This window comes from Spermophilus citellus, assembly GCF_964194105.1.
Source record: "Spermophilus citellus genome assembly, chromosome: 2".
Taxonomy (NCBI): Eukaryota; Metazoa; Chordata; class Mammalia; order Rodentia; family Sciuridae; genus Spermophilus; species Spermophilus citellus.
The window spans coordinates 251,710,885-251,729,921 of record NC_138183.1 but is presented as its reverse complement, the minus strand read 5'-3'; the positions used below and the strand labels follow the sequence as shown (position 1 = coordinate 251,729,921).

The 19,037-nt window shown below is 38.4% G+C and overlaps 1 protein-coding gene across 1 annotated transcript in view; it reads right to left on the bottom strand.

Annotated features, from left to right (window-relative positions):
* The window catches only part of TOP6BL (TOP6B like initiator of meiotic double strand breaks), an 86,928-nt gene extending 69,986 nt beyond the window's left edge, over positions 1-16,942 (bottom strand). Inside the window, exons 1-3 of the mRNA XM_081282286.1 lie at positions 16,818-16,942; positions 15,173-15,311; positions 7,136-7,189 (exon numbers count right to left, since the gene is read on the bottom strand). Coding sequence (XP_081138412.1) covers positions 7,136-7,189; positions 15,173-15,311; positions 16,818-16,847 — 223 coding nt within the window. The 5' untranslated portion in view covers positions 16,848-16,942. The remainder of the gene's footprint in view (positions 1-7,135; positions 7,190-15,172; positions 15,312-16,817) is intronic.
* Positions 16,943-19,037: the final 2,095 nt, after the last annotated feature.

Here is a 19,037-nt window from a genome sequence, read left to right as displayed (position 1 = left end):
TGTGGCTTAAGCGGTAGTGCGCTCGCCTGGCATGCCTGCGGCCCGGGTTCGATTCTCAGCACCACATACAAACCAAGATGTTGTGTCCGCCAAAAACTGAAAAATAAATATTAAAAAAATTCTCTCTCTCTTTGAATGAGAAGTCACTCATTATTTCTTAAAAAAAATAAATAAATAAATAAGCAAGCCTGGGGCTCTTTGTCCCTCTGCTGTTGAAGGCCTTTTTTTAATATTTATTTTTTAGTTGTAGTTGGACACAATACCTTTAATTTATTCATATATTTTTATGTGGTGCTGAGGATTGAACCCAGGGTCTCGCATGTGCAAGGCGAGCGCTCTACCACTGAGCCACAACCCCAGCCCATTAAGGCCTTTTTTTAATGTACTCTAAATATTAGACTCATTTCTAGGTTGTCCTCTTACACCCTCTTCTTGAGGTTCTGAGGTATGGAACTAAAGACTTATGTTTTCAGCTTTTTTGATGGTCAAATCCATCTTTTCACTTTAGCTTAATACTAATTTTTGAAGCACAAAAGTTTTTTGTTTTGTTTTGTGGTGCTGGGGATAGAACCCAGAGCCTCTCACCCATGCTAAGCAAGCACTCAATCACTGACCTATACCCCTAGCCCTTGAAGCACAAAAATTTTTAATATTGGATGAAGTCCAGTTAATCTATTTTCTTTTGATTACTTGTGCTTTAAAAGTCATATGTTAGAAAACACTGGCCAATCCAAGGTCATGAAGATTTGTTTTCTTCTAAGACTTACATTATTAACTCAGATTTAGGTCTTTGATCCATTTTTAGTTAATTTTTATATATGATATCATCTAACCACTTTTTAGAATGTATTAAATGGTTTACCATAAAGTTACTAAGGGAAAAAATACCAGTCAAATTCACCACTACAGAAAGCCAACTCCTATGTTACCACATGAGATAAAAAAGGTATGTGGGAGTTGGAACAGTAAGTACCCAGCTGATTACTCAATGAGGAGTCACAATAGTTCAAGAATTTTAAATCAAAGCAGGTACATGGCAGACTAGCTCCCACAGTTACATACCAGGGGATGAGCCAACTCTCAGGAATTCTGATAATAAGAGCTATCCTTTTGCTCCTCTTTGCTAATCCAAGTTCAAAAAGAAAAGAAATGGCCTGGTGTGGTGGCACACATTTATAACCTAGTAGTTCTGGAGGCTGAGGCAGGAAGATCACAAATTCAAAGCCACCCTCAGCAATTTATCAAGTCCCAAAGCAACTTAATGAGACCCTATCTCTAAATAAAATATAATAAAAAGGGCTAAGGATATGTCTCAATTGTTAAGTGCCACTGGGTTCAATACCTGGTACAAGAAGGAAAGGGAGGTTGTGGGGAGAGAGAGATAAAGCAGGGAGAGGGAGGAGAGGAAGGGAAAGAAAGGAAAAGAAAAAGTCAGTCTCACTCAAATGTGGTCCTGTCAACTTCTCTATTAAAAGCACCAGTCCTGGGCTGGGGATATGGCTCAAGCGGTAGTGCGCTCGCCTGGCATGCGTGCGGCCCGGGTTCGATCCTCAGCACCACATACAAACAAAGATGTTGTTTCCGCTGAAATCTAAAGAATAAATATTAAAAAATTCTCTCCCTCCCTCCCTCCCTCCCTCCCTCCCTCCCTCCCTCTCTCTCTCTCTCTCTCTCTCTCTCTCTCTCTCTCTCCCCTCACTCTCTCTTTAAAAAAAAAAAAAAGCACCAGTCCTTATTCCCTTTCCCAACAAACTACAAGACACCAAAATTAAATTTAGGGGAAAAGAGTCTCTTTGACACCAAAAGCTAAACTATAGGGAAGAGATAAAGATGGAACTATCCTAACCATATAATCATATATATTAACAGCAAAGAAGTCCTTCTTAATTACAAGGACTAGTATTCTTATGTAGTATTTTGAAAAAAAAAAGTTCCAACTTGGAAATGTTTTTCTTAATGTTCAAAAACATTTGAACATTAAAAAAATTCCAAACTGTATAAAATTAAATTACATCAACAAACATGGGAGAGATGAGTATGTACTAAGTGGTAGAGCACTTGTCTAGGCATGCACAAGGCCCTGGGATCAATCCCCAAAATAAAATAAAAAGTAAACAAGGGAATAAAAATTTATTTTCAAAATATAGGTAAATAAATATAATGTAAATAAAAGAGATAGGAAAAAAACAGCAAAATGAATAGAGACTGCCAGGTACAGTGGTACACACCTGTAATTGCAGTTATTCAGAAGTCTGAGGCAGGAAGATTGCAAATTCAAGGCCAGCCTGGGCAACTTAGCAAGACCCTTAAAATAACATAAGAATAAAAAGGGGGCTGGGTTTGTGGCTCAGTGGTAAAACACTTGCCTAGTATGCGTGAGGCACTGGGTTCGATCCTCAATGCCACATTAAAAAAAATAAATAAACAAACAAAATAAAGGTACTGTGTCCATCTACAAATTAAAAATTTTTCAAAGAATAAAAAGGGGTAGGGGTACAGCTCAGTAGAAGAGTGCTAGCCTATCGTGCATGAAACCCTGGATTCAATGCCCAGTAATACTAAAGAAATAAATACCTATGAATATTAATTCCCCACCATTTCATCCATATTCCCTTATTTCATCTCTCCTCTTTTTATCTTCACTTCAGTAAGGATATAATAAAAAGTAGTCTCCAGATTTGAGCAAGAGGGATGAACAGGACCAATTATGTTTCACTAAGTAGATATTTGTGAGACAAGTAGTTCTACATGGTGAATAATATATAAAGTGGAATTATAAATAAGTGGACAAGTACACAATGTATAATGGTATTACATATATTTAAATGTAATGAGATATTTTAAACCACACAAGAATTTATCTCTCTTAATGGGCATCATTCTACAAAGGGGATTATTCTCATTGACAGAAGGCACCAAATATGGTCTGAGGTTTTTTTATTCTAATAAGCAAATCAGACATCATTAGAGAAGGAACATGAAGCTATTTTAAAATTAATAAGTAATAATCCTGTATTACAAAAGGCAAAATTAACAAAAAATTCAATTAGATAACATAGGAAAGGGGCTCGGGATATGGCTCAAGTGATAGCATGTTCGCCTGGCATGCGTGAGGCACTGGGTTCGATCCTCAGCACCACATAAAAATAAAATAAAGATATTGTGTCCATCTAAAACTAAAAAATAAATATTAAAAAAAAGATAACACAGGAAAGAAGAGAAAATCCTGTCCCTCAAAAAGCCAAGAATTCTAATCCTAAAGAATATAAGAGTGTTATATTACTAGAAGGAGTGGAACAAGCAACACAAGTCAGTTTCCAGAATATGAACCCCATTTTAGTCACACATGATATTACAGAGGAACTCATAAATAGAATAGTATTACTGACAAAGCCATTCCACTGGAGTTTAGGAGATACATTTGTAATAGAGAAGGAAAAATAAGTCTCATCAGCATAGAAATGATAAAATTTAAAAGCAGAAAAACTGTCTGAACTTAAAAATAAAGAATGATGCAGAACAAAGGAAGAAAAACATTACTGGTGACTGAACTTTGGGGACTACACTCCAAGTTAACAAAAGAAGCACCTTGAACATATCTCTATTAGAGTCCCTACCATACTACATTTCATTTGCAGAGCTGCCTCTCCTTCCCATGACCTCTGTGGCAAAGCAGATGTTAAGTTTATTGAATCAATGTATGAATAGTTAGGGACCAGAAAAGAAAGGGGAAAAAAAACACAAATCATTAGAAAGGCTAGGAAACTAGAGAGAATACTGGGTTACTGCTTATTAATTCAGCATTAAAATGTCCCAAAACAGGACTATTTTGAATAGGAGATCATCTGAAGTATTCCTGATCTAGAGAAAAAGTACCCTGCTACCATACTGATAGAATAGATTTAAGAACAAAGAAAACTGAAGCTGGATGGCTCTACAAAAATCTAGTTCCCCCAAAGAGAGGTGACCTTATTTTAGGCACTGAGATAAATCAACTGAGCAATAAAGATGATAATATACACTGAATTCAGAGGCATACTATTAATTTTGTATAGATAAATAATTCATTTTTTAATATTTATTTTTAGGTGTAGATGGACACAACACAATACCTTTATTTTTATGTGATGCTGAGGATCAAACTTGGGCCCTGCCCGTGCTAGGCACTCTACCGCTGAGCCACAATCCCAGCCCAATAAATAATTCTTTAGCTTCTGGAAATTTGGTGATTAATGAATGAGATGCCAGATGAAGCTGAATAAACTGTGATGGACCAATTTAAAGCAGTCTGATAACAGTATTAGAGGAATGCTAAATAAATAATAATAGTAATAAGGGCATAATTAATGGTGCATAAGAGGGAGTTAAGGGATTCTTGGCCAATTTCCTTTGTGAGCTTCACTGAGTAATTCATGTCACTAATTGGTATGAATAAACAGCTTTATGGAGTGGAAGTTAGTATTATGAGCCCTAACAGCTGAAGAGAAGACTTAGGCTGCAGTTGGCTATTAGAGGTGATTGGCCATGAACAAAAGACTCAATTTTCATTATGTACTTTATGTGCAATACATTTTTGTACAGAGTCACCTATTCTTTATCACAGGGATATAAAAATAGACTAAACAAAATTGCTTTGAGCTTTTAAAATAATAGTTAAATTAAAATGAAGTCACTGTGACACGTTTAAAATTTGTATTAGCATAATAAACAGGTGGTTATCCCATAAATGATACTCAATACTTCCTCCCTAGTAATAATAACAATAATAAAAACCATTCCCTTGTTCTTATGAGCTTTTCATTTTTTTCAAAGCACTTTCACAAATATTAATTGAAGACGCAGTCTTATGTATAATCTGACCACTCCTTGTACAAGCATATTAAGTATGGGTTTATGTTACAGGAAATACTCCTATCTCCTCCCTAGTAGTAATAATATACTCCCTTTTATTTTCATGGATTTTCATTTCTTTCAAAGCACTTTTATACATATCAACTAGAACAGTGAAATTAGGAATGATCCTTCCCTTCTTTGCATCATCCCAAGGGTGTAATCCAAAAAAAAAAAAAAGAAGAGAATCTAAAAATCAATAAGTAAACTAGATGATTTTGAGGCAGTTAACCCCTAATTCCTGAATATGAATTTGGATCACCCAACAGTCTCTGAACAGAGCAACTCTCCAGAACATTAAGTGAATTCTCCCTTTCTTTTAGGCATAAACTTAGGAGGCAGTTAAAAAGAGTGATTAAGATATTATAAGTATCCTGGGTGCGATGGCCCATGCCTGTAATCTCAGCGGTTTGGGAGGCCGAGGCAGGAAGATCGGGAGTTCAAAACCAGCCTCAGCAACTTAGCCAGGCACTAAAAAACTCAGTAAAACCCTGTCTCTAAATAAAATACAAAATAGGACTGGGATGTGGCTCAGTGGTTGAGTGCTCCTGAGTTCAATTCCCAGTACCAAAAAAAAAAAGATAAGTATGAACACAAGATAGAAAATTAAAACTAGCTACAACTCCTCTGTATGAACACCAGGCCTAAAGTATATTGAATACTCAATAAATCATTGCAATTATTGCTAAAAGAAGAGCATTCTACTCAAACTCAAGATTATCTGTTCAGAAGATGAAAATAAAAATCTCATATTTTTTATTACTTTTCCACCACAATTACTATTTTTATGTGTATGTACAAGAAACCAGAACCTAAACAAAATTGGAATCACAGGGCAAAGGCTGAGATCTATTAAAAATTTAAAGATACAAACAGTTGGAAGCTAGATTCCAAGGGCCAACGCAAGGCAAGGCAAGGCAAGGCAAGGCAAGGCAATGGGGGCCTGATGGCCCTTAATTCAGCAAGCAAGCATTTTTTCAAGTCCTCATTCTTAAGCTAAAATTTAGTCCAAAGAAGCAGTTTCAAAAGGTAGAATTATGGATAGTAGGGGATAGGAAAGGTAGCAGAATACAACAATTACTAATAGGGCATTATGTAAAATTGTGGATGTGTAACCGACGTGATTCTGCAATCTGCATTTGGGGTAAAATTGGGGGTTCATAACCCACTTCAATCTAATGTATGAAATATGATATGTCAAGAGCTTTGTAATGTTGTGAACAACCAATAAAAAAAAATTTAAAAATAAATAAATAAATAAAGATAGGGTCTCCCTAAAAAAAAAAAAAAAAAAAAAAGGTAGAATTATTACCTACATATTTGTGTCTTTAGAGTATTCATCTTGTAACAGAATTACAAAAATAGTTTCTTCCTTTTGTCTGGTATGACCAAGATGAAGGGAGATACTTTGAGATAAACAACAACTTGAGTTGCTGGAAATCTGGATATAAATTAAAATATTAAATTGATTTTCGTTTTACAAAGTTTGCAATTATACTAAGAAAACCTGAAACTTAAAACAACCCAATTGGGGTTGTAGCTCAGCAGTAGAGCGTTTGCCTAGCATGTGCGAGGCCCTGGGTTCCATCCTCAGCACCACATAAAAATAAATAAAATAAAGGTAATGTGTCCAACTACAACTAAAAAATAAATATTTTTTAAAAATTTTAAAAAACAAAACAACCCAATGGTGATAAACTTCATAAACATTTATTATATAACATATACCTTTCTAGTATAGCTTTTTGGTTGTTTCCAGTTTAATACACAACATATTTTCTTAAAACTAGGACTAATGGTCACTAAAACCCCGAAACCACTTCAGTTTTGGCATATAGTGAAATACAATATTAATACTAGTCAAAATCATTTTCAGTAAAAGTATTCTCTATGTATTCTTTTGTTTAACTAGATGGTAACAAATACTTCACTAAATTTTTTACCTGAGGCTGTATACAGAGTAGTCAGAGAAGCAACAGTCAGGTAGGTATCATTCTTGTATCTATATGGTTTTATAGATCATCTTTCAATGGAGTTGCCAGACAAAATAATGCAGGCTAAAATTTTACATGAGACATACTTGTACTAAAAAAAGTTATTATCATCAGAAATTCAAATTTAAATGGGCATCCTGCATTTTTACTTACTAAATCTGGCAGCTCTTTCAGTATAAGTCTGTTTCAGAAAATACCAAATTCATCGCCAGTAAGAGATTTAGTCTTGTAAGAGCTGTGTAATTCTTTACCTTTTTGTAACTTCTTGAGGACCAAGTCACCACAAATGCTTCTTGCAGAAGCAACTGTAACAGAATACAAAGAAATATCATAAATAAAACAATTAAATGGATTTTATTTTTTAAAATAAGGACTAGAGATATAGCTCAGTGGTAGGCTGTTTGCCTAGAATGGGAAAGGCCCAAGATCAATTTCCAGCACTCCCCCCAACCCCCACCCTAACACATCAACTGTCAAGTCTGAAAACACTATTTATAGATGCATAACATCAAAAAGAGACCCTATTAATGAGTTCAGTTAAAAAAAAAAGAAAAAGAAAAGGAAAGAAAGAAAGAATGAATGAATGAATCAAAGAAGTACCATGAGGCTGCAATTACTGTTTGGGGGGCAGAATCATTTCTTTGCAATGATAACCAAATGGCAAGCCTACCTATAGTCAACAACTACTTATATTTAACACTAGGACATCCCCTTTGGATACTACAACACCTTACAGAAAAGGAGTATGAGAAAACTGCAAATTGAAGCTAGTAATTTGAGTATATATAATTATATTCCAGTGTAAATTAAAAATTTGGCCCTACTTTTAACCAATTTTACTCTCAAATATATTTTACTACACTATCAGGTAAGAATTCTTTATACCTACAATTCTAAATCTAAACATTAGAACATTTAGAGCAATAACTCTTCAGGACAGATGGTGAAGGAGGAGGCAGGCACTTAAGAAGGGTTTTGATCAGACCACCTGGAAGTTTTTTCTTTAAGACTCTAAGAACACTGTCACAGGAGCCAATAGAAATATCTCTATCCCTTAGAAAATGTGTATTCTGCATGCAGGGAATAATGATTCCGAATCATTGAACTAGAGTGAGAAATACCACCATTCTTCAAACGTATATTGTCCAATGCAATAGTTAGAAGCTACAAGTAGCTATTTAAAATTTGGCTAGATTAAATTAAAATTTCAGTTCCTCAGCCACAGTAGTCATATTTCAAGTGGTCAACAGTACAGATAAAGAACAAATCTGTCATCACAAAAAGGTTATATTAGAAAGCAAGGCTCTACATCTCCAGATTTTAAATGATTCTGAATGAGATAGGTACAGTGGTGCACACCTATAATCCTGGTGACCTAGAAGGTTAAGGCAGGAGAACTGCAAATTGGAGGCCAGCTTAGAAAACTTAATGAGACCCTGTTTCAAAATAAAAATAAAAAGAGCTGAGGGTATAGCTCAGTGGTACAACACCCCTAGATTCAAATCCCAGTACCCTCCCAAAATGATTCTGAACAAAAGACATACTTCAAAAGGCCAGAGCCCAAGTATCACTGAATATTTAGCAAAAGACTGTCTTCTTTTTTTCTGAATGTTTCTCATAGGCACATACTGGTTCTAACATAAGGGAAAATGGGTCATTGAGACAGAGATGGAAGATATAAGTAGATATAATCAAGTTAAGATTAAGTCACATTGGATTAGGGTGGCAGGTCTACACTAATGACTAATAAAGAGCAAAGGACAATCACAAGAAAAAAAGCCACAACCTAATTATCTTCCTGTATGCGTAAGATATTTCTAAAATACATATCACACCATGTCTTTAATGTCCCTTCTTAGTTTTAATGAGTATCATATCAACAACTGTTGGAAACAAGCCACTTTGGGTGAACATTCTCAAAGAGAACAATCATTTCACCCGCTCCACAGCCCATCTAGTCACCAGTTTTCAGCTAGACTTCTGGTGTACCTACTAAAGTAATAATGTGCTATCCTTCAGAGGCAAAGATGACAGTAGGGTCTTATCTGTAAAATACACATTTTCAAGCATGTATTCTCCAAAATTCCCTGCACTGAAGAGTACCTTTAAAGTGAGCAAGGGGTGCTATAATATATAGCATTTCCCAAACATTCTGTTGCACAGTTTACATTGGCAAATAAAGGTTGTAAGAAGATCCACAATAAAGATTGAACTCGGGGCACTCAACCACTGAGCCACATCTCCAGCCCTATTTTGTAATTAATTTAGAGTATATTTTGTATATTTATTTAGGGTCTCACTGAGTTGCTTAGAGCCTTGCCATTGCTGAGACTGACCTTGAATTTGTAATCCTCCTGTCTCAGCCTCCCAAGCCACTGGGATTACAGATGTGAACCACTACGCCTGGTGAAACCCATGTTATTTTAACCAGCATTTCACAATTTAGATGACTACATAACTCCTTTCCATAACTCTAATATAATTAAACATCTTAATCCACACATTTTTGGAAAAAATTGTGATAAGTAATCATATTGGTTAAAACTTTCAACAGTTATCTGAAAGAAAAAACTAGTCATCTCTCTGCTTTTCATAAATGGATCCTTTCAGATATAAAATCTGCTAGTTTAGGAGCTGGGCATGGTGGCACACACTGGTAGTCCCAGCTAGTTGAGAGGCTGAGGCAGGAGGACCGCTTGAGTCCCAGAGTCAGGCCAACCTGAGCGAACAAAGTGAGAGCCCAAATCAAAAAAAAGAAAAGAAAATTTGCTAGTTTTGTGGGCTAAATTACATATCCCTAAAAGATACTTTGAAGTACTAAGTAGATATAATCAAGTTAGATTAAGTCACATTGGATTAGGGTGGTCCTAAATCCAGTGATTGCTAATGATATGAGAAGGCCAAGTGAAGGCACAAACACAAAGGACAACATCATATGAAGATGAAATGACACATCTACAAGCCAAAAAAAAGAAAGGATTGTTGGCAACCCCCAGAAGCAAGGAGAGGCTGAGAACAGATTTATCCCACAGAGTCTCCAGAAGGAAGCAACCACTTACACCTTTATATTGGACTTCTAGTCTCCAAAATTGTGAAGATACATTTAATTTTTTTAAAAGCCACCCAGTTAGTGATACTTTGTTACAGCAGCCCTGGATAACTAATACATATTCTTCCTCATCAGTGGTTTCAAACCAAATTTAAAAGATGCTACTTTGCAGTTCCAGATAAAGAAGGCAGACTTAACATATGCATCTATTAAACTTTCATAAAATAGAACAGAGATTTTTTTTAAAGACAAAAAGCTCACAAGGCTAAAAGAGAAAAGAAAAGCCAGGCATGGTGGCCCATGCCTGTAATTCTAGCAGCTCGGGAGGCTGAGGCAGGAGGATTGGGAGTTCAAAGCCAGTCGCAGCAAAAGCAAGGTGCTAATAAGCAACTCAGTGAGACCCTGTCTCCAAATAAAATCCAAAATACAGCTGGGGATGTGGCTCAGTGGTCGAGTGCCCTTGAGTTCAAACCCTGGTACCCCCCACCCCAAAAAAGAAAAGAATAATATAATAAAATTCTAGAAATTAAAAAACAGAAGGGCAATAGGAAAGGATTTTGAAGACCTGAGAAATTTAATTATAAGGAGAAAGGAGAAAAGCCATGAAACCACCTGAATTATACAACAAAATCCCCAAAGACTCAGGAATGGCAGTATCAGGATCTCTGGAAATAGGGTTAAGATGAGTTGAAATACTCAACTGAAAAAAATGAATTTCAGTAGAGCTTTACTTTCTCTCCTAGACTCATTCTAGGGACTGGTCCTCCCAAATTTGGTACAGGATAGGGGAGAAGCTGTTCTTCCAACATGAAAAACAGAAATCAGATCAAGTAGAAAAAGTAATAGCAACAGGAATTACAGAAAGCTTTTTGTTAAAAAAAAATTTCTGTTACTCAGAAAGATGAGATGTAGCCCTCAAACAAATGCAAGATGCTAAATAAAAAAGAACATAAAGAAAGTGGGGGCCAGGCAGTGGCACATGCCTATAATCCCAGCGACTCTGGAGGCTGAGAAAGAAGGTCACAAATTCAAGACCAGCTTCAGCAACTTAGTAAGGCCCTAAGCAATTTAGGGAGACCATCTCAAATAAAAAATAAAGGGTGGGGGCTGGGGTTGTGGCTCAGTGGCACAGCACTTGCCTAGCATGTGTGAGGCACCAGGTTTGACCCTCAGCACTACATATAAATAAATAAAAAATAAAGGTACATCAAACTAAAAAATATTTTTAAAAATAAAATAAATAAAGGGAATGGAGGTATAGTTCAGTAGTGAAGCATCTCTGGGTTCAATCCCCAGTAACATGACCCCCACAAAAAAAAAAAAAAAGAAAGAAAGAAAGAAAGAAAAAGAAAAGGGAAATGCTCTTGGAAATAAAAACTGTGATAGCAGAAATGAGGACATCCATTAAATGTTGGAAAAGAAATGTGAGAAAGTTGCCTAGAAAGTAGAAAAGAAGAAAAATAGGACAAAAAAGATTTTTAAAAAACAGTTTAGAAAATCCAATATCTAAATAATAAAAGTTGAAAAAGAAAAAAAAAGAAATGCAAGGTAAATTTTTATAGAAATTTTAAAGGACATGAGTTTATAAATTGAAAAGGCCCATTAAGCACTGAGCACAATGGAGGAAAATAGACCTACAACAAGGCACATCACTGTGAATTTTGAAAACAGGGACTGTAGTAGACTCACAAATATCCTATTCTCTTCTTCCTGAGCATACAACTTCACCATCTCCCTCACAAATGCAGAGCACTGTGGCAATAAGACTAATGGAAAGGGAGCAGGAATAATACACATGATTTCCAAGTCTACCCTGTGAAAATCTTTGACTTCTAATAAGCCTTGCTCCCTTTCCCCATCCTTAGCTGAATTGGAGAGACCTTAAAGAGCCTAGGGGAGGAATCAGTAAGACAAATAGCTTGGATCTTGCATGAAACAAAATACATTTCTATACGCACACTCATCAGACAATAGAATAAAGAAAAAAATAAACATTTTCTGTATTAAGCCACTAAGATTTCAGGGTTTGTTATGCACCTAGCATTATTTACCGTAATTAACACAAAGATAAAGATCATTTACTCTCCTAAGAACAACAGATCACACACAAAGTAATCAGAAAGACTATAGTTTTCAATAGCAACTCCTGAGGTTAGAAAACAATATGGAAATGTCATTAAAATTCTGAGAAATCAATTCTGACCTAGAATCCTACACTGAAACTATCACTCAGTTGTAGAGAGTAAACACTTTCAGAGATGTGATATCTCAAGAAATTTTCCTAGGGGCTGGGGATGTGGCTCAAGCAGTAGCCCGCTCGCCTGGTGTGCGTGCGGCCCGGGTTCGATCCTCAGCACCACATACCAACAAAGATGTTGTGTCCGCCGAGAACTAAAAAATAAATATTAAAAATTCTCTCTCTCTCTCTCTCTCTCCTCTCTCACTCTCTCTTTAAAAAAAAAAAAAAAAGAAATTTTCCTCCCCAACACTTTCTCAGAAGCTACTAGAGTCCGAGAGCCATCAAAGCAAGTAAAGAAGAAAAAAAAATAAAGATAATAGGATTCAGGAACCAAAAAATCCAACACAAGAGAAAAACTGAAGAAACATCCTGAATAACAATGAATGGAAGATCCCAAGACATTATTTGCCACAATCAGCAGGTATCAAGTCAAAATTAGAACAGGTCAGAAAATTCTAGTACAGAGTTTTTCACAAGGAAGAAATTGACAGGCTACCTGATGTGTTGGAACATAGTTGATAGTAGATTTAGATAAAAGCTGGAAGTTTGGGGGTTGCCTACATGATAAAAGTGCAGAAAACTAAACAATTAATGAAAGATAGAATTTAAAGAAAAGAATCACTTTTCTAGATGACCGTGAATGGCATTTTATGGTCATAATAATGAGAAAATATTGATGTTCATTTCTGGTGGGAAAATTAATAAGAAAAAACACACACGGTAGAATTGGAGATATGAAAGAGAGCTATCATATTCTATAGTGGGAAGACAATAAATCATACCTCAAAAAAGGAAAATCCATGTACAGCTACACAAACATGTTTATAAACCTGTAAATATTGAAATAATCAACTAAGAGTCGAAACTATTAGTCTCTAGGAGAAGAAAAGTATAAGCATGCAGGGAATTACAGGTCTTGTAAAAAGTTTCATTGAATCTTTTTTTTTTTTAAAGAAAGAGTGAAAGAGAGAGAGAGAGAGAGAGAGAGAGAGAGAGAGAATTTTTTAATATTTTTTTTTTTAGTTTTTGGCAGACACAACATCTTTGTTTGTATGTGGTGCTGAGGATCGAACCCGGGCCACACACATGCCAGGCAAGCGTGCCACCACTTGAGCCACATCCCCAGCCCCTCATTGAATCTTTTAACTTTTTAAAATATTTATTTATTTATTAGTTGTAGTTGCACACAGTACCTTATTTATATGTGGTGCAGAGGATCGAACCCAGGGCCTTGCACATGCCAGGAGAGCGCTCTAGCACTGAGCCACAACCCCAGCCCCAAATCTTTTAACTTTTAAAACCATGCTCATATATAACTTTGACGAAACCTAAAGCTACATAGCATATATATCTTTCTCAAAAAAACAATGATGTGGATTAAAAAAAACAAACAATGATGTGGAACTCTGCCTGAAAAGTATTGTTACTGAAAAGCACATGGCACAGTCCTTTTTTAAAAAACTGGTAACTATGAACATATGTACAGAAAAATATGGAATATATACTGAATGTTAGTTAATAATTATTTTGAGTGATTCAATAAGAAGTCTCACTGTCCACAATATGCTTCTGTATTGTAATGTTTTACATCAAGTACCAACTTTTTTCTGCCAAAAAAAATTATAGATATAATTGCATAAAGTTCAAAGACAATAAAGAAAAGAGTCCTCTATGTTAGACAGGCTTATGAAATCCATTAGGCTCAAAATGCCTATGGAATTCAGTTTCTTAACAATTACTGTGGCTCAAGTCCTATTTTGAGAGAAATCAACCCTGCACAAATTAATTCAACCATTTACAGACCAATCCTCACCCTAACCACTTAGTTAAGCATTTCTCTCATGAATAAGGGAAACTACCCAATCCTAATGAGTTCATTCAGAGTAACAGCAAACCAATTCATCACACTCTTAAGGATGTTTAACACTAAGTACACAAGGAGAAGAGAGGTTGTTCCTGTTTGGTATGCAAATATCTTAGAGTCCAGTGTACTATCCAATCTGAACTGATCTCCAAGTGACACTCTAAGGCTGATGGGACAACTTCATTACAAAGTATCCTTCAATAAACCTACACACACACAGGCAAAAAAAAAAAAAAAAAAGCTAGCACTTCCTAGATTCAAGAAAATTTATTTCAGAGCCGATCAAAATGTATCAGCTTTTTCTCTCTCTCAAATTTAAAAACAAAAGGCAAAAATGATGAAAGAAAAAGACCAAGTGGAAAGGATATTTTCAAACTAAACTACAGTTCAGGATTATGCTATCCATCACTTCTTTTCCCTTTCCTTTATTGTTTTACTTCTTTTGCAACTGCCTGTCTTGGAAAGAAAAAGTAGGTAAAATTCAATATTGCTGTGAAAGAGCAGGTTAAAACCAAAAGCAACTAAAAAGGACCAAAAGCAATGTGAAAGAGGACAACTGACTGAGAAGAAGGAGAGAAGGGAGGGCAAGACAGTGTATTAGAGAGGATATATTTGAACATACATGAATGTATGGAAATATCACAGAGAAACCCATGGATATGTAAAATGAATGTTATAATAAAAAAGAAAAAAAGGCAAAGTAAAATTTTTCTTAGCAATTTTACTTTAAGCCAGTAAAATAAATAATCTTGTGCTATGAGTCATTCTGTTCACCTTTCCTATATGACACACTTGAGAATCTATCACCAGATACTATTACATTATCATTTGGAGTTTGTTGATGGTACTGGCAATTGAACAGAAGGGTGTTCTACCATTGAGGTATACCCCAAACTCTTATTTTTTAAGACAGGTTCCACTAAATTGCCCACACAGGCCTGAAACTTGCCATTCTCCTACAGCAACCACTGGAGTAGCAGAGATTATAAGCAGGCACCACTGCACCCAGCCTCATATTGGTTTTTTTAACTACATGATAAAAGATTATGACTACCTGAACTTTTTACATAAACTATGACATAAATCATGATCAAACAAAAAAATAGAAAATCATTAATTTTTCTTCTTTTACTTACTAGTTGTTACACAATGAAGAGCATTTGGCTGGTGCTTGGAATTAATTGCTTCTATGGAAATCATTAGCTGCCCTTCCAGCAACACTTCCTTTGATTGTCCAGTTTCACATTTCCAGTAAATTATTAAGTATCTCAAAATCTGAAGAATATAATGCAAAGAAAACAAAATATTCTTTTAAAATTATGGTAATAATAAATTTGTATGACAAATTAATAACTATTTTCCCCTAAATATTGCATTCCTTCTTGTGAAGTGTTAGATTTGCATTGTTCAGAGCAGAGCAACTTAAGAATGAAAACAGTGAAATTCAATGCAGTGCCCAACAAGATGGGAAACTGAAGAAATAAACTGCAGTATTTAGATAAGTATATCTGGAAAGAAAAATTGGGTGGGAGTTTTCTTTTTTCCTCCCCAAATAAGCCAACATAAAGACTATGAAAATGAGTGACATCTGATTATGAATCATCTTTATTTTTCATTAAATTAACATTTTTGATAATTAAAATATTATTTAAGAGTGTTAGAGGCAAAAATGTCTGGGTTTGAATCTCTGATGTGCCAAATTCCAGAATGTAGCCCTGGGAAAGTTACTTAACCTCTCTGAACTCAATTCCTCATCTATAAAAATGAGGACAAGGGCTGGGGTTGTAGCTAAGTGGTAGTGCTTAACTGGCTTGTGTAAGGCCGTGGATTGCTCCCCACGGGCACTGTAGTAAACAACAAAACAAAACACTGCACACAATATTTTAAGTTGAATGGAACTCCAATATGTCTGAATAAAACATTTAATCTCAATGACACATTAAAATAAAATATATTTAATTCCATTATTATTCATGAAAAGTAGACTCTCGTTTCAACACTAAGGCAGCACCTTTTTTAAAGGCAGGGAGATCTGAGTAAGAGAACTTGGGAACTAAGATGCTAATTTGTGCCAGTTAGCGAAGAGGGTTTCCAGGCATTTCCTACACCTTCCTCACACACCCTCTGACTTCCTGTGCTCCCTCTGTTCAGATTTCTTGAATCTTCATCCACAAGGCAAGCAGCTGGGAAATTGCACAGGCCTAAGTTCTACCAGGTTCTACCATCTGTGAATGTGAAAACTCTGGGTTCCGCTAACGGGAACAAGGCAGGTGGCCCGGGCCCCTCTCAGCAGCGCTCTGAGGCTGCCAGGATATTTCACCTGCCCCCAGACGCGTAACAGGCCACCCGATGAGCCTCGCCTTGGGCGATGGCTGTCCCAGTCGCGGAGCGGCCACGTGGAGGGCGCAGCACTAGCCCCTCCAGTGCGCCCCGCGAGGCCTCTGGAGCTGTCACTCCGCGGCTCCTGCTCCCTCGCCCCGCTACAGCCCCTCCCAGCGCGCGTGCGCAGAATCCGGTGTACTCGGTGTCCGGGGAGCTCCAGGGTCCTGTTCCTCACGTGCAGCCAGACCCCCCCAACCAGAGCAGCCCGGGCGCGACCCCTGTGCTCCCTGCCCCGCTGTCTCCGCCCTGCGCCGACTTTCACCCATTCCTAGCATTCCTGAATCTTCCTCCTCCACCTTGGGCAACGCCGGCCCTCCTGCCCGAACCTCATAGCGTCTTCACAAAGAACCTCTCCTCAGAAAGTGGCTTTCTGTGTTTTATCTCCCTCCCCGGCATCACCTCGCAGACGGCCGAGGCCGTCCCCTCCATTCCGGAAGGGGAACAACAGCGGAGCTCAGCCGCAAAATGCCCAGATGCGGCCCCGGCCTCCGGCTCTGCTGGAGCTTCGACCTCCCAGGCGCCCACGTCCGGCCGCGCGAGCCCATCTCTTCCCGCCCGCGCACTCGCGAGCCCCGCCCCTGCCCGGCGCGCTTGCGCACTCAGCGCCGCCCGACCCCGGCCTGGAAGAGCCTTGCGGAGCCGCAGCGGCTGGTGGGCGGACAGCGGCCCAGGCCCAGACAGGCCAGGCCGCGGCTCCTCCCGTAAAGACTTTCCCACGGTGCCTCGGAGACGCAACCCTCAGCCTTTTTCACGGCGCAGGGAGAAGCCGCGGGCGCCTGGGCCGGGACCCCAGCTGGCTCCGGACCCCCAGATGGCCTCGCCTGCTGCCCCCCGGCTAGCCTCCTCCGGTTCCCAGATCTAGCGAAGGAAAACCAAATGGCCAGTTAGACTTAGCTTCGGATGAATAATTATTATTATTATTATTTTTTTTTTAGAGAGAGAGAATTTTTAATATTTTTATTGTTTAGTTCTCAGCGGACACAACATCTTTGTTGGTATGTGGTGCTGAGGATCGAACCCGGGCCGCACGCATGGCAGGCGAGCGCGCTACCGCTTGAGCCACATCCCCAGCCCTGAATAATTATTTTTTAAAACCCGTTTACTAGTCTCGTGCAATATTTAAGACAAAGACTAAAAAATTATTCGTTAATCTGAAATTCAAAACTGAATTTCAGGGCGCCCTATATTTTATCTGGCACCTGTCCCAAGCCTCTCCCCAGCCAATTCCAGGGGACCCGGCCTGCCCCTCCCCACCAGGCTCTTCCCCTACGTTCACTGCACTAAATGTAGGGCTGACCACAGCTCAGCAAAGGGTTTTCTGCGGGTGTTCCCAGCTGAAAAGAAGGAAGGTGGTCCTAGAGGCTCCAGCTGCTGGACTCCGGGACTCAGGCGGGAAGGGGCATAGCTAAGGCGCTAAAGTCCGTAACTGCCAGTGATCTCGCAGCTTGTTCCGTGGGCAGCCAAAAGAAAACGCTGATGAGATTTCTGCCTGGCAAAGAGTTGCCCAAGGAGAAGGGTGGGACTGGGTGTTGGCTGCTTTCCTTCGGGGAAAATTCTTCCACTCCAGCTCCAAGAAGCTAGGATCGGACAGAACCGGCTAAGGAGCTGGCAAAATGCCTCCCCAGTACACAACCTTGGTGCTACTGCAGAGAACATGTCTATTGACACCTGAATCATGCCCTTCTCCAGGCTGCCCAGCACTGTTGCCCCTCCTCCCCATCTCAGGTACTCAAGAGTTAGACCTATTGAAGGAAGGTGGCTTTTATTTCTGGACAATTCCTCATAGCCATCAGATTCAATAAGAGCTTGGCATTTGCGGATCACTGGAGTCCTCTGCCTTTCACTCTTTCTCTCTTGTCCCCTTTTGGAAAAGGAGTTGCCAAGGGGAAAGGAATTAACTTGCTGGCCACCACTGGTTCCTCACATGGATTGTTTCAGTCCCACAACCACTTTGTAAGATAATTGTTAGCTTCACTTTTTGATGGGTTGAGAAACCAAGGTAACTGAGAATGGCTTTTTAAAATAGTTCCTATAGTGTCAGCTCAGCAAAAATGCTCCACCTTGAGACTGGCATTGGGAGGGAAGGGTGGAGGAAGGATGCCAGTGGCAAAGCACTTCAGGTGAGCTGGCCTCCTGGCTTCCAGCCCTGGTCCTTGGAATGAGCCTCAGGGATGAAGATACAAGGGAAACACCCAAAACCATCCTAGAGACAGAGAAGGCCTAACAGCCAGGGACACAGCGCCCTCCCCAGTGCATAAAGGCAGAAAGGGTGAAAGAAGCCTTTAATATTAGGGCCTATCATCAGGACTTCTATAGATTTACCCTTATAGTCAGGCAAGGTTTGAAGCAGGCTTGACATCTGGTGAGCATTGACTCTGATAAGCACTCTTCAATTTTTCTTATTTCTCTTCAGTAATCCTCCCCTGTAAGAGAGGTGTTGTTGTCTCATAAATGATGAAAATGAGGTTCCAAGAAGAGATTGTATGACACTCACTCAGTTTGTAAATGTCAGAGCCAAAATCTGAGACAAAACAATCTCTTAGCTCCTCTTTCCACTTAGATGTGACCTGCCTAGTTGCTTGGGAGCAACATTAACATGACCACCAGACTCCAATCCTT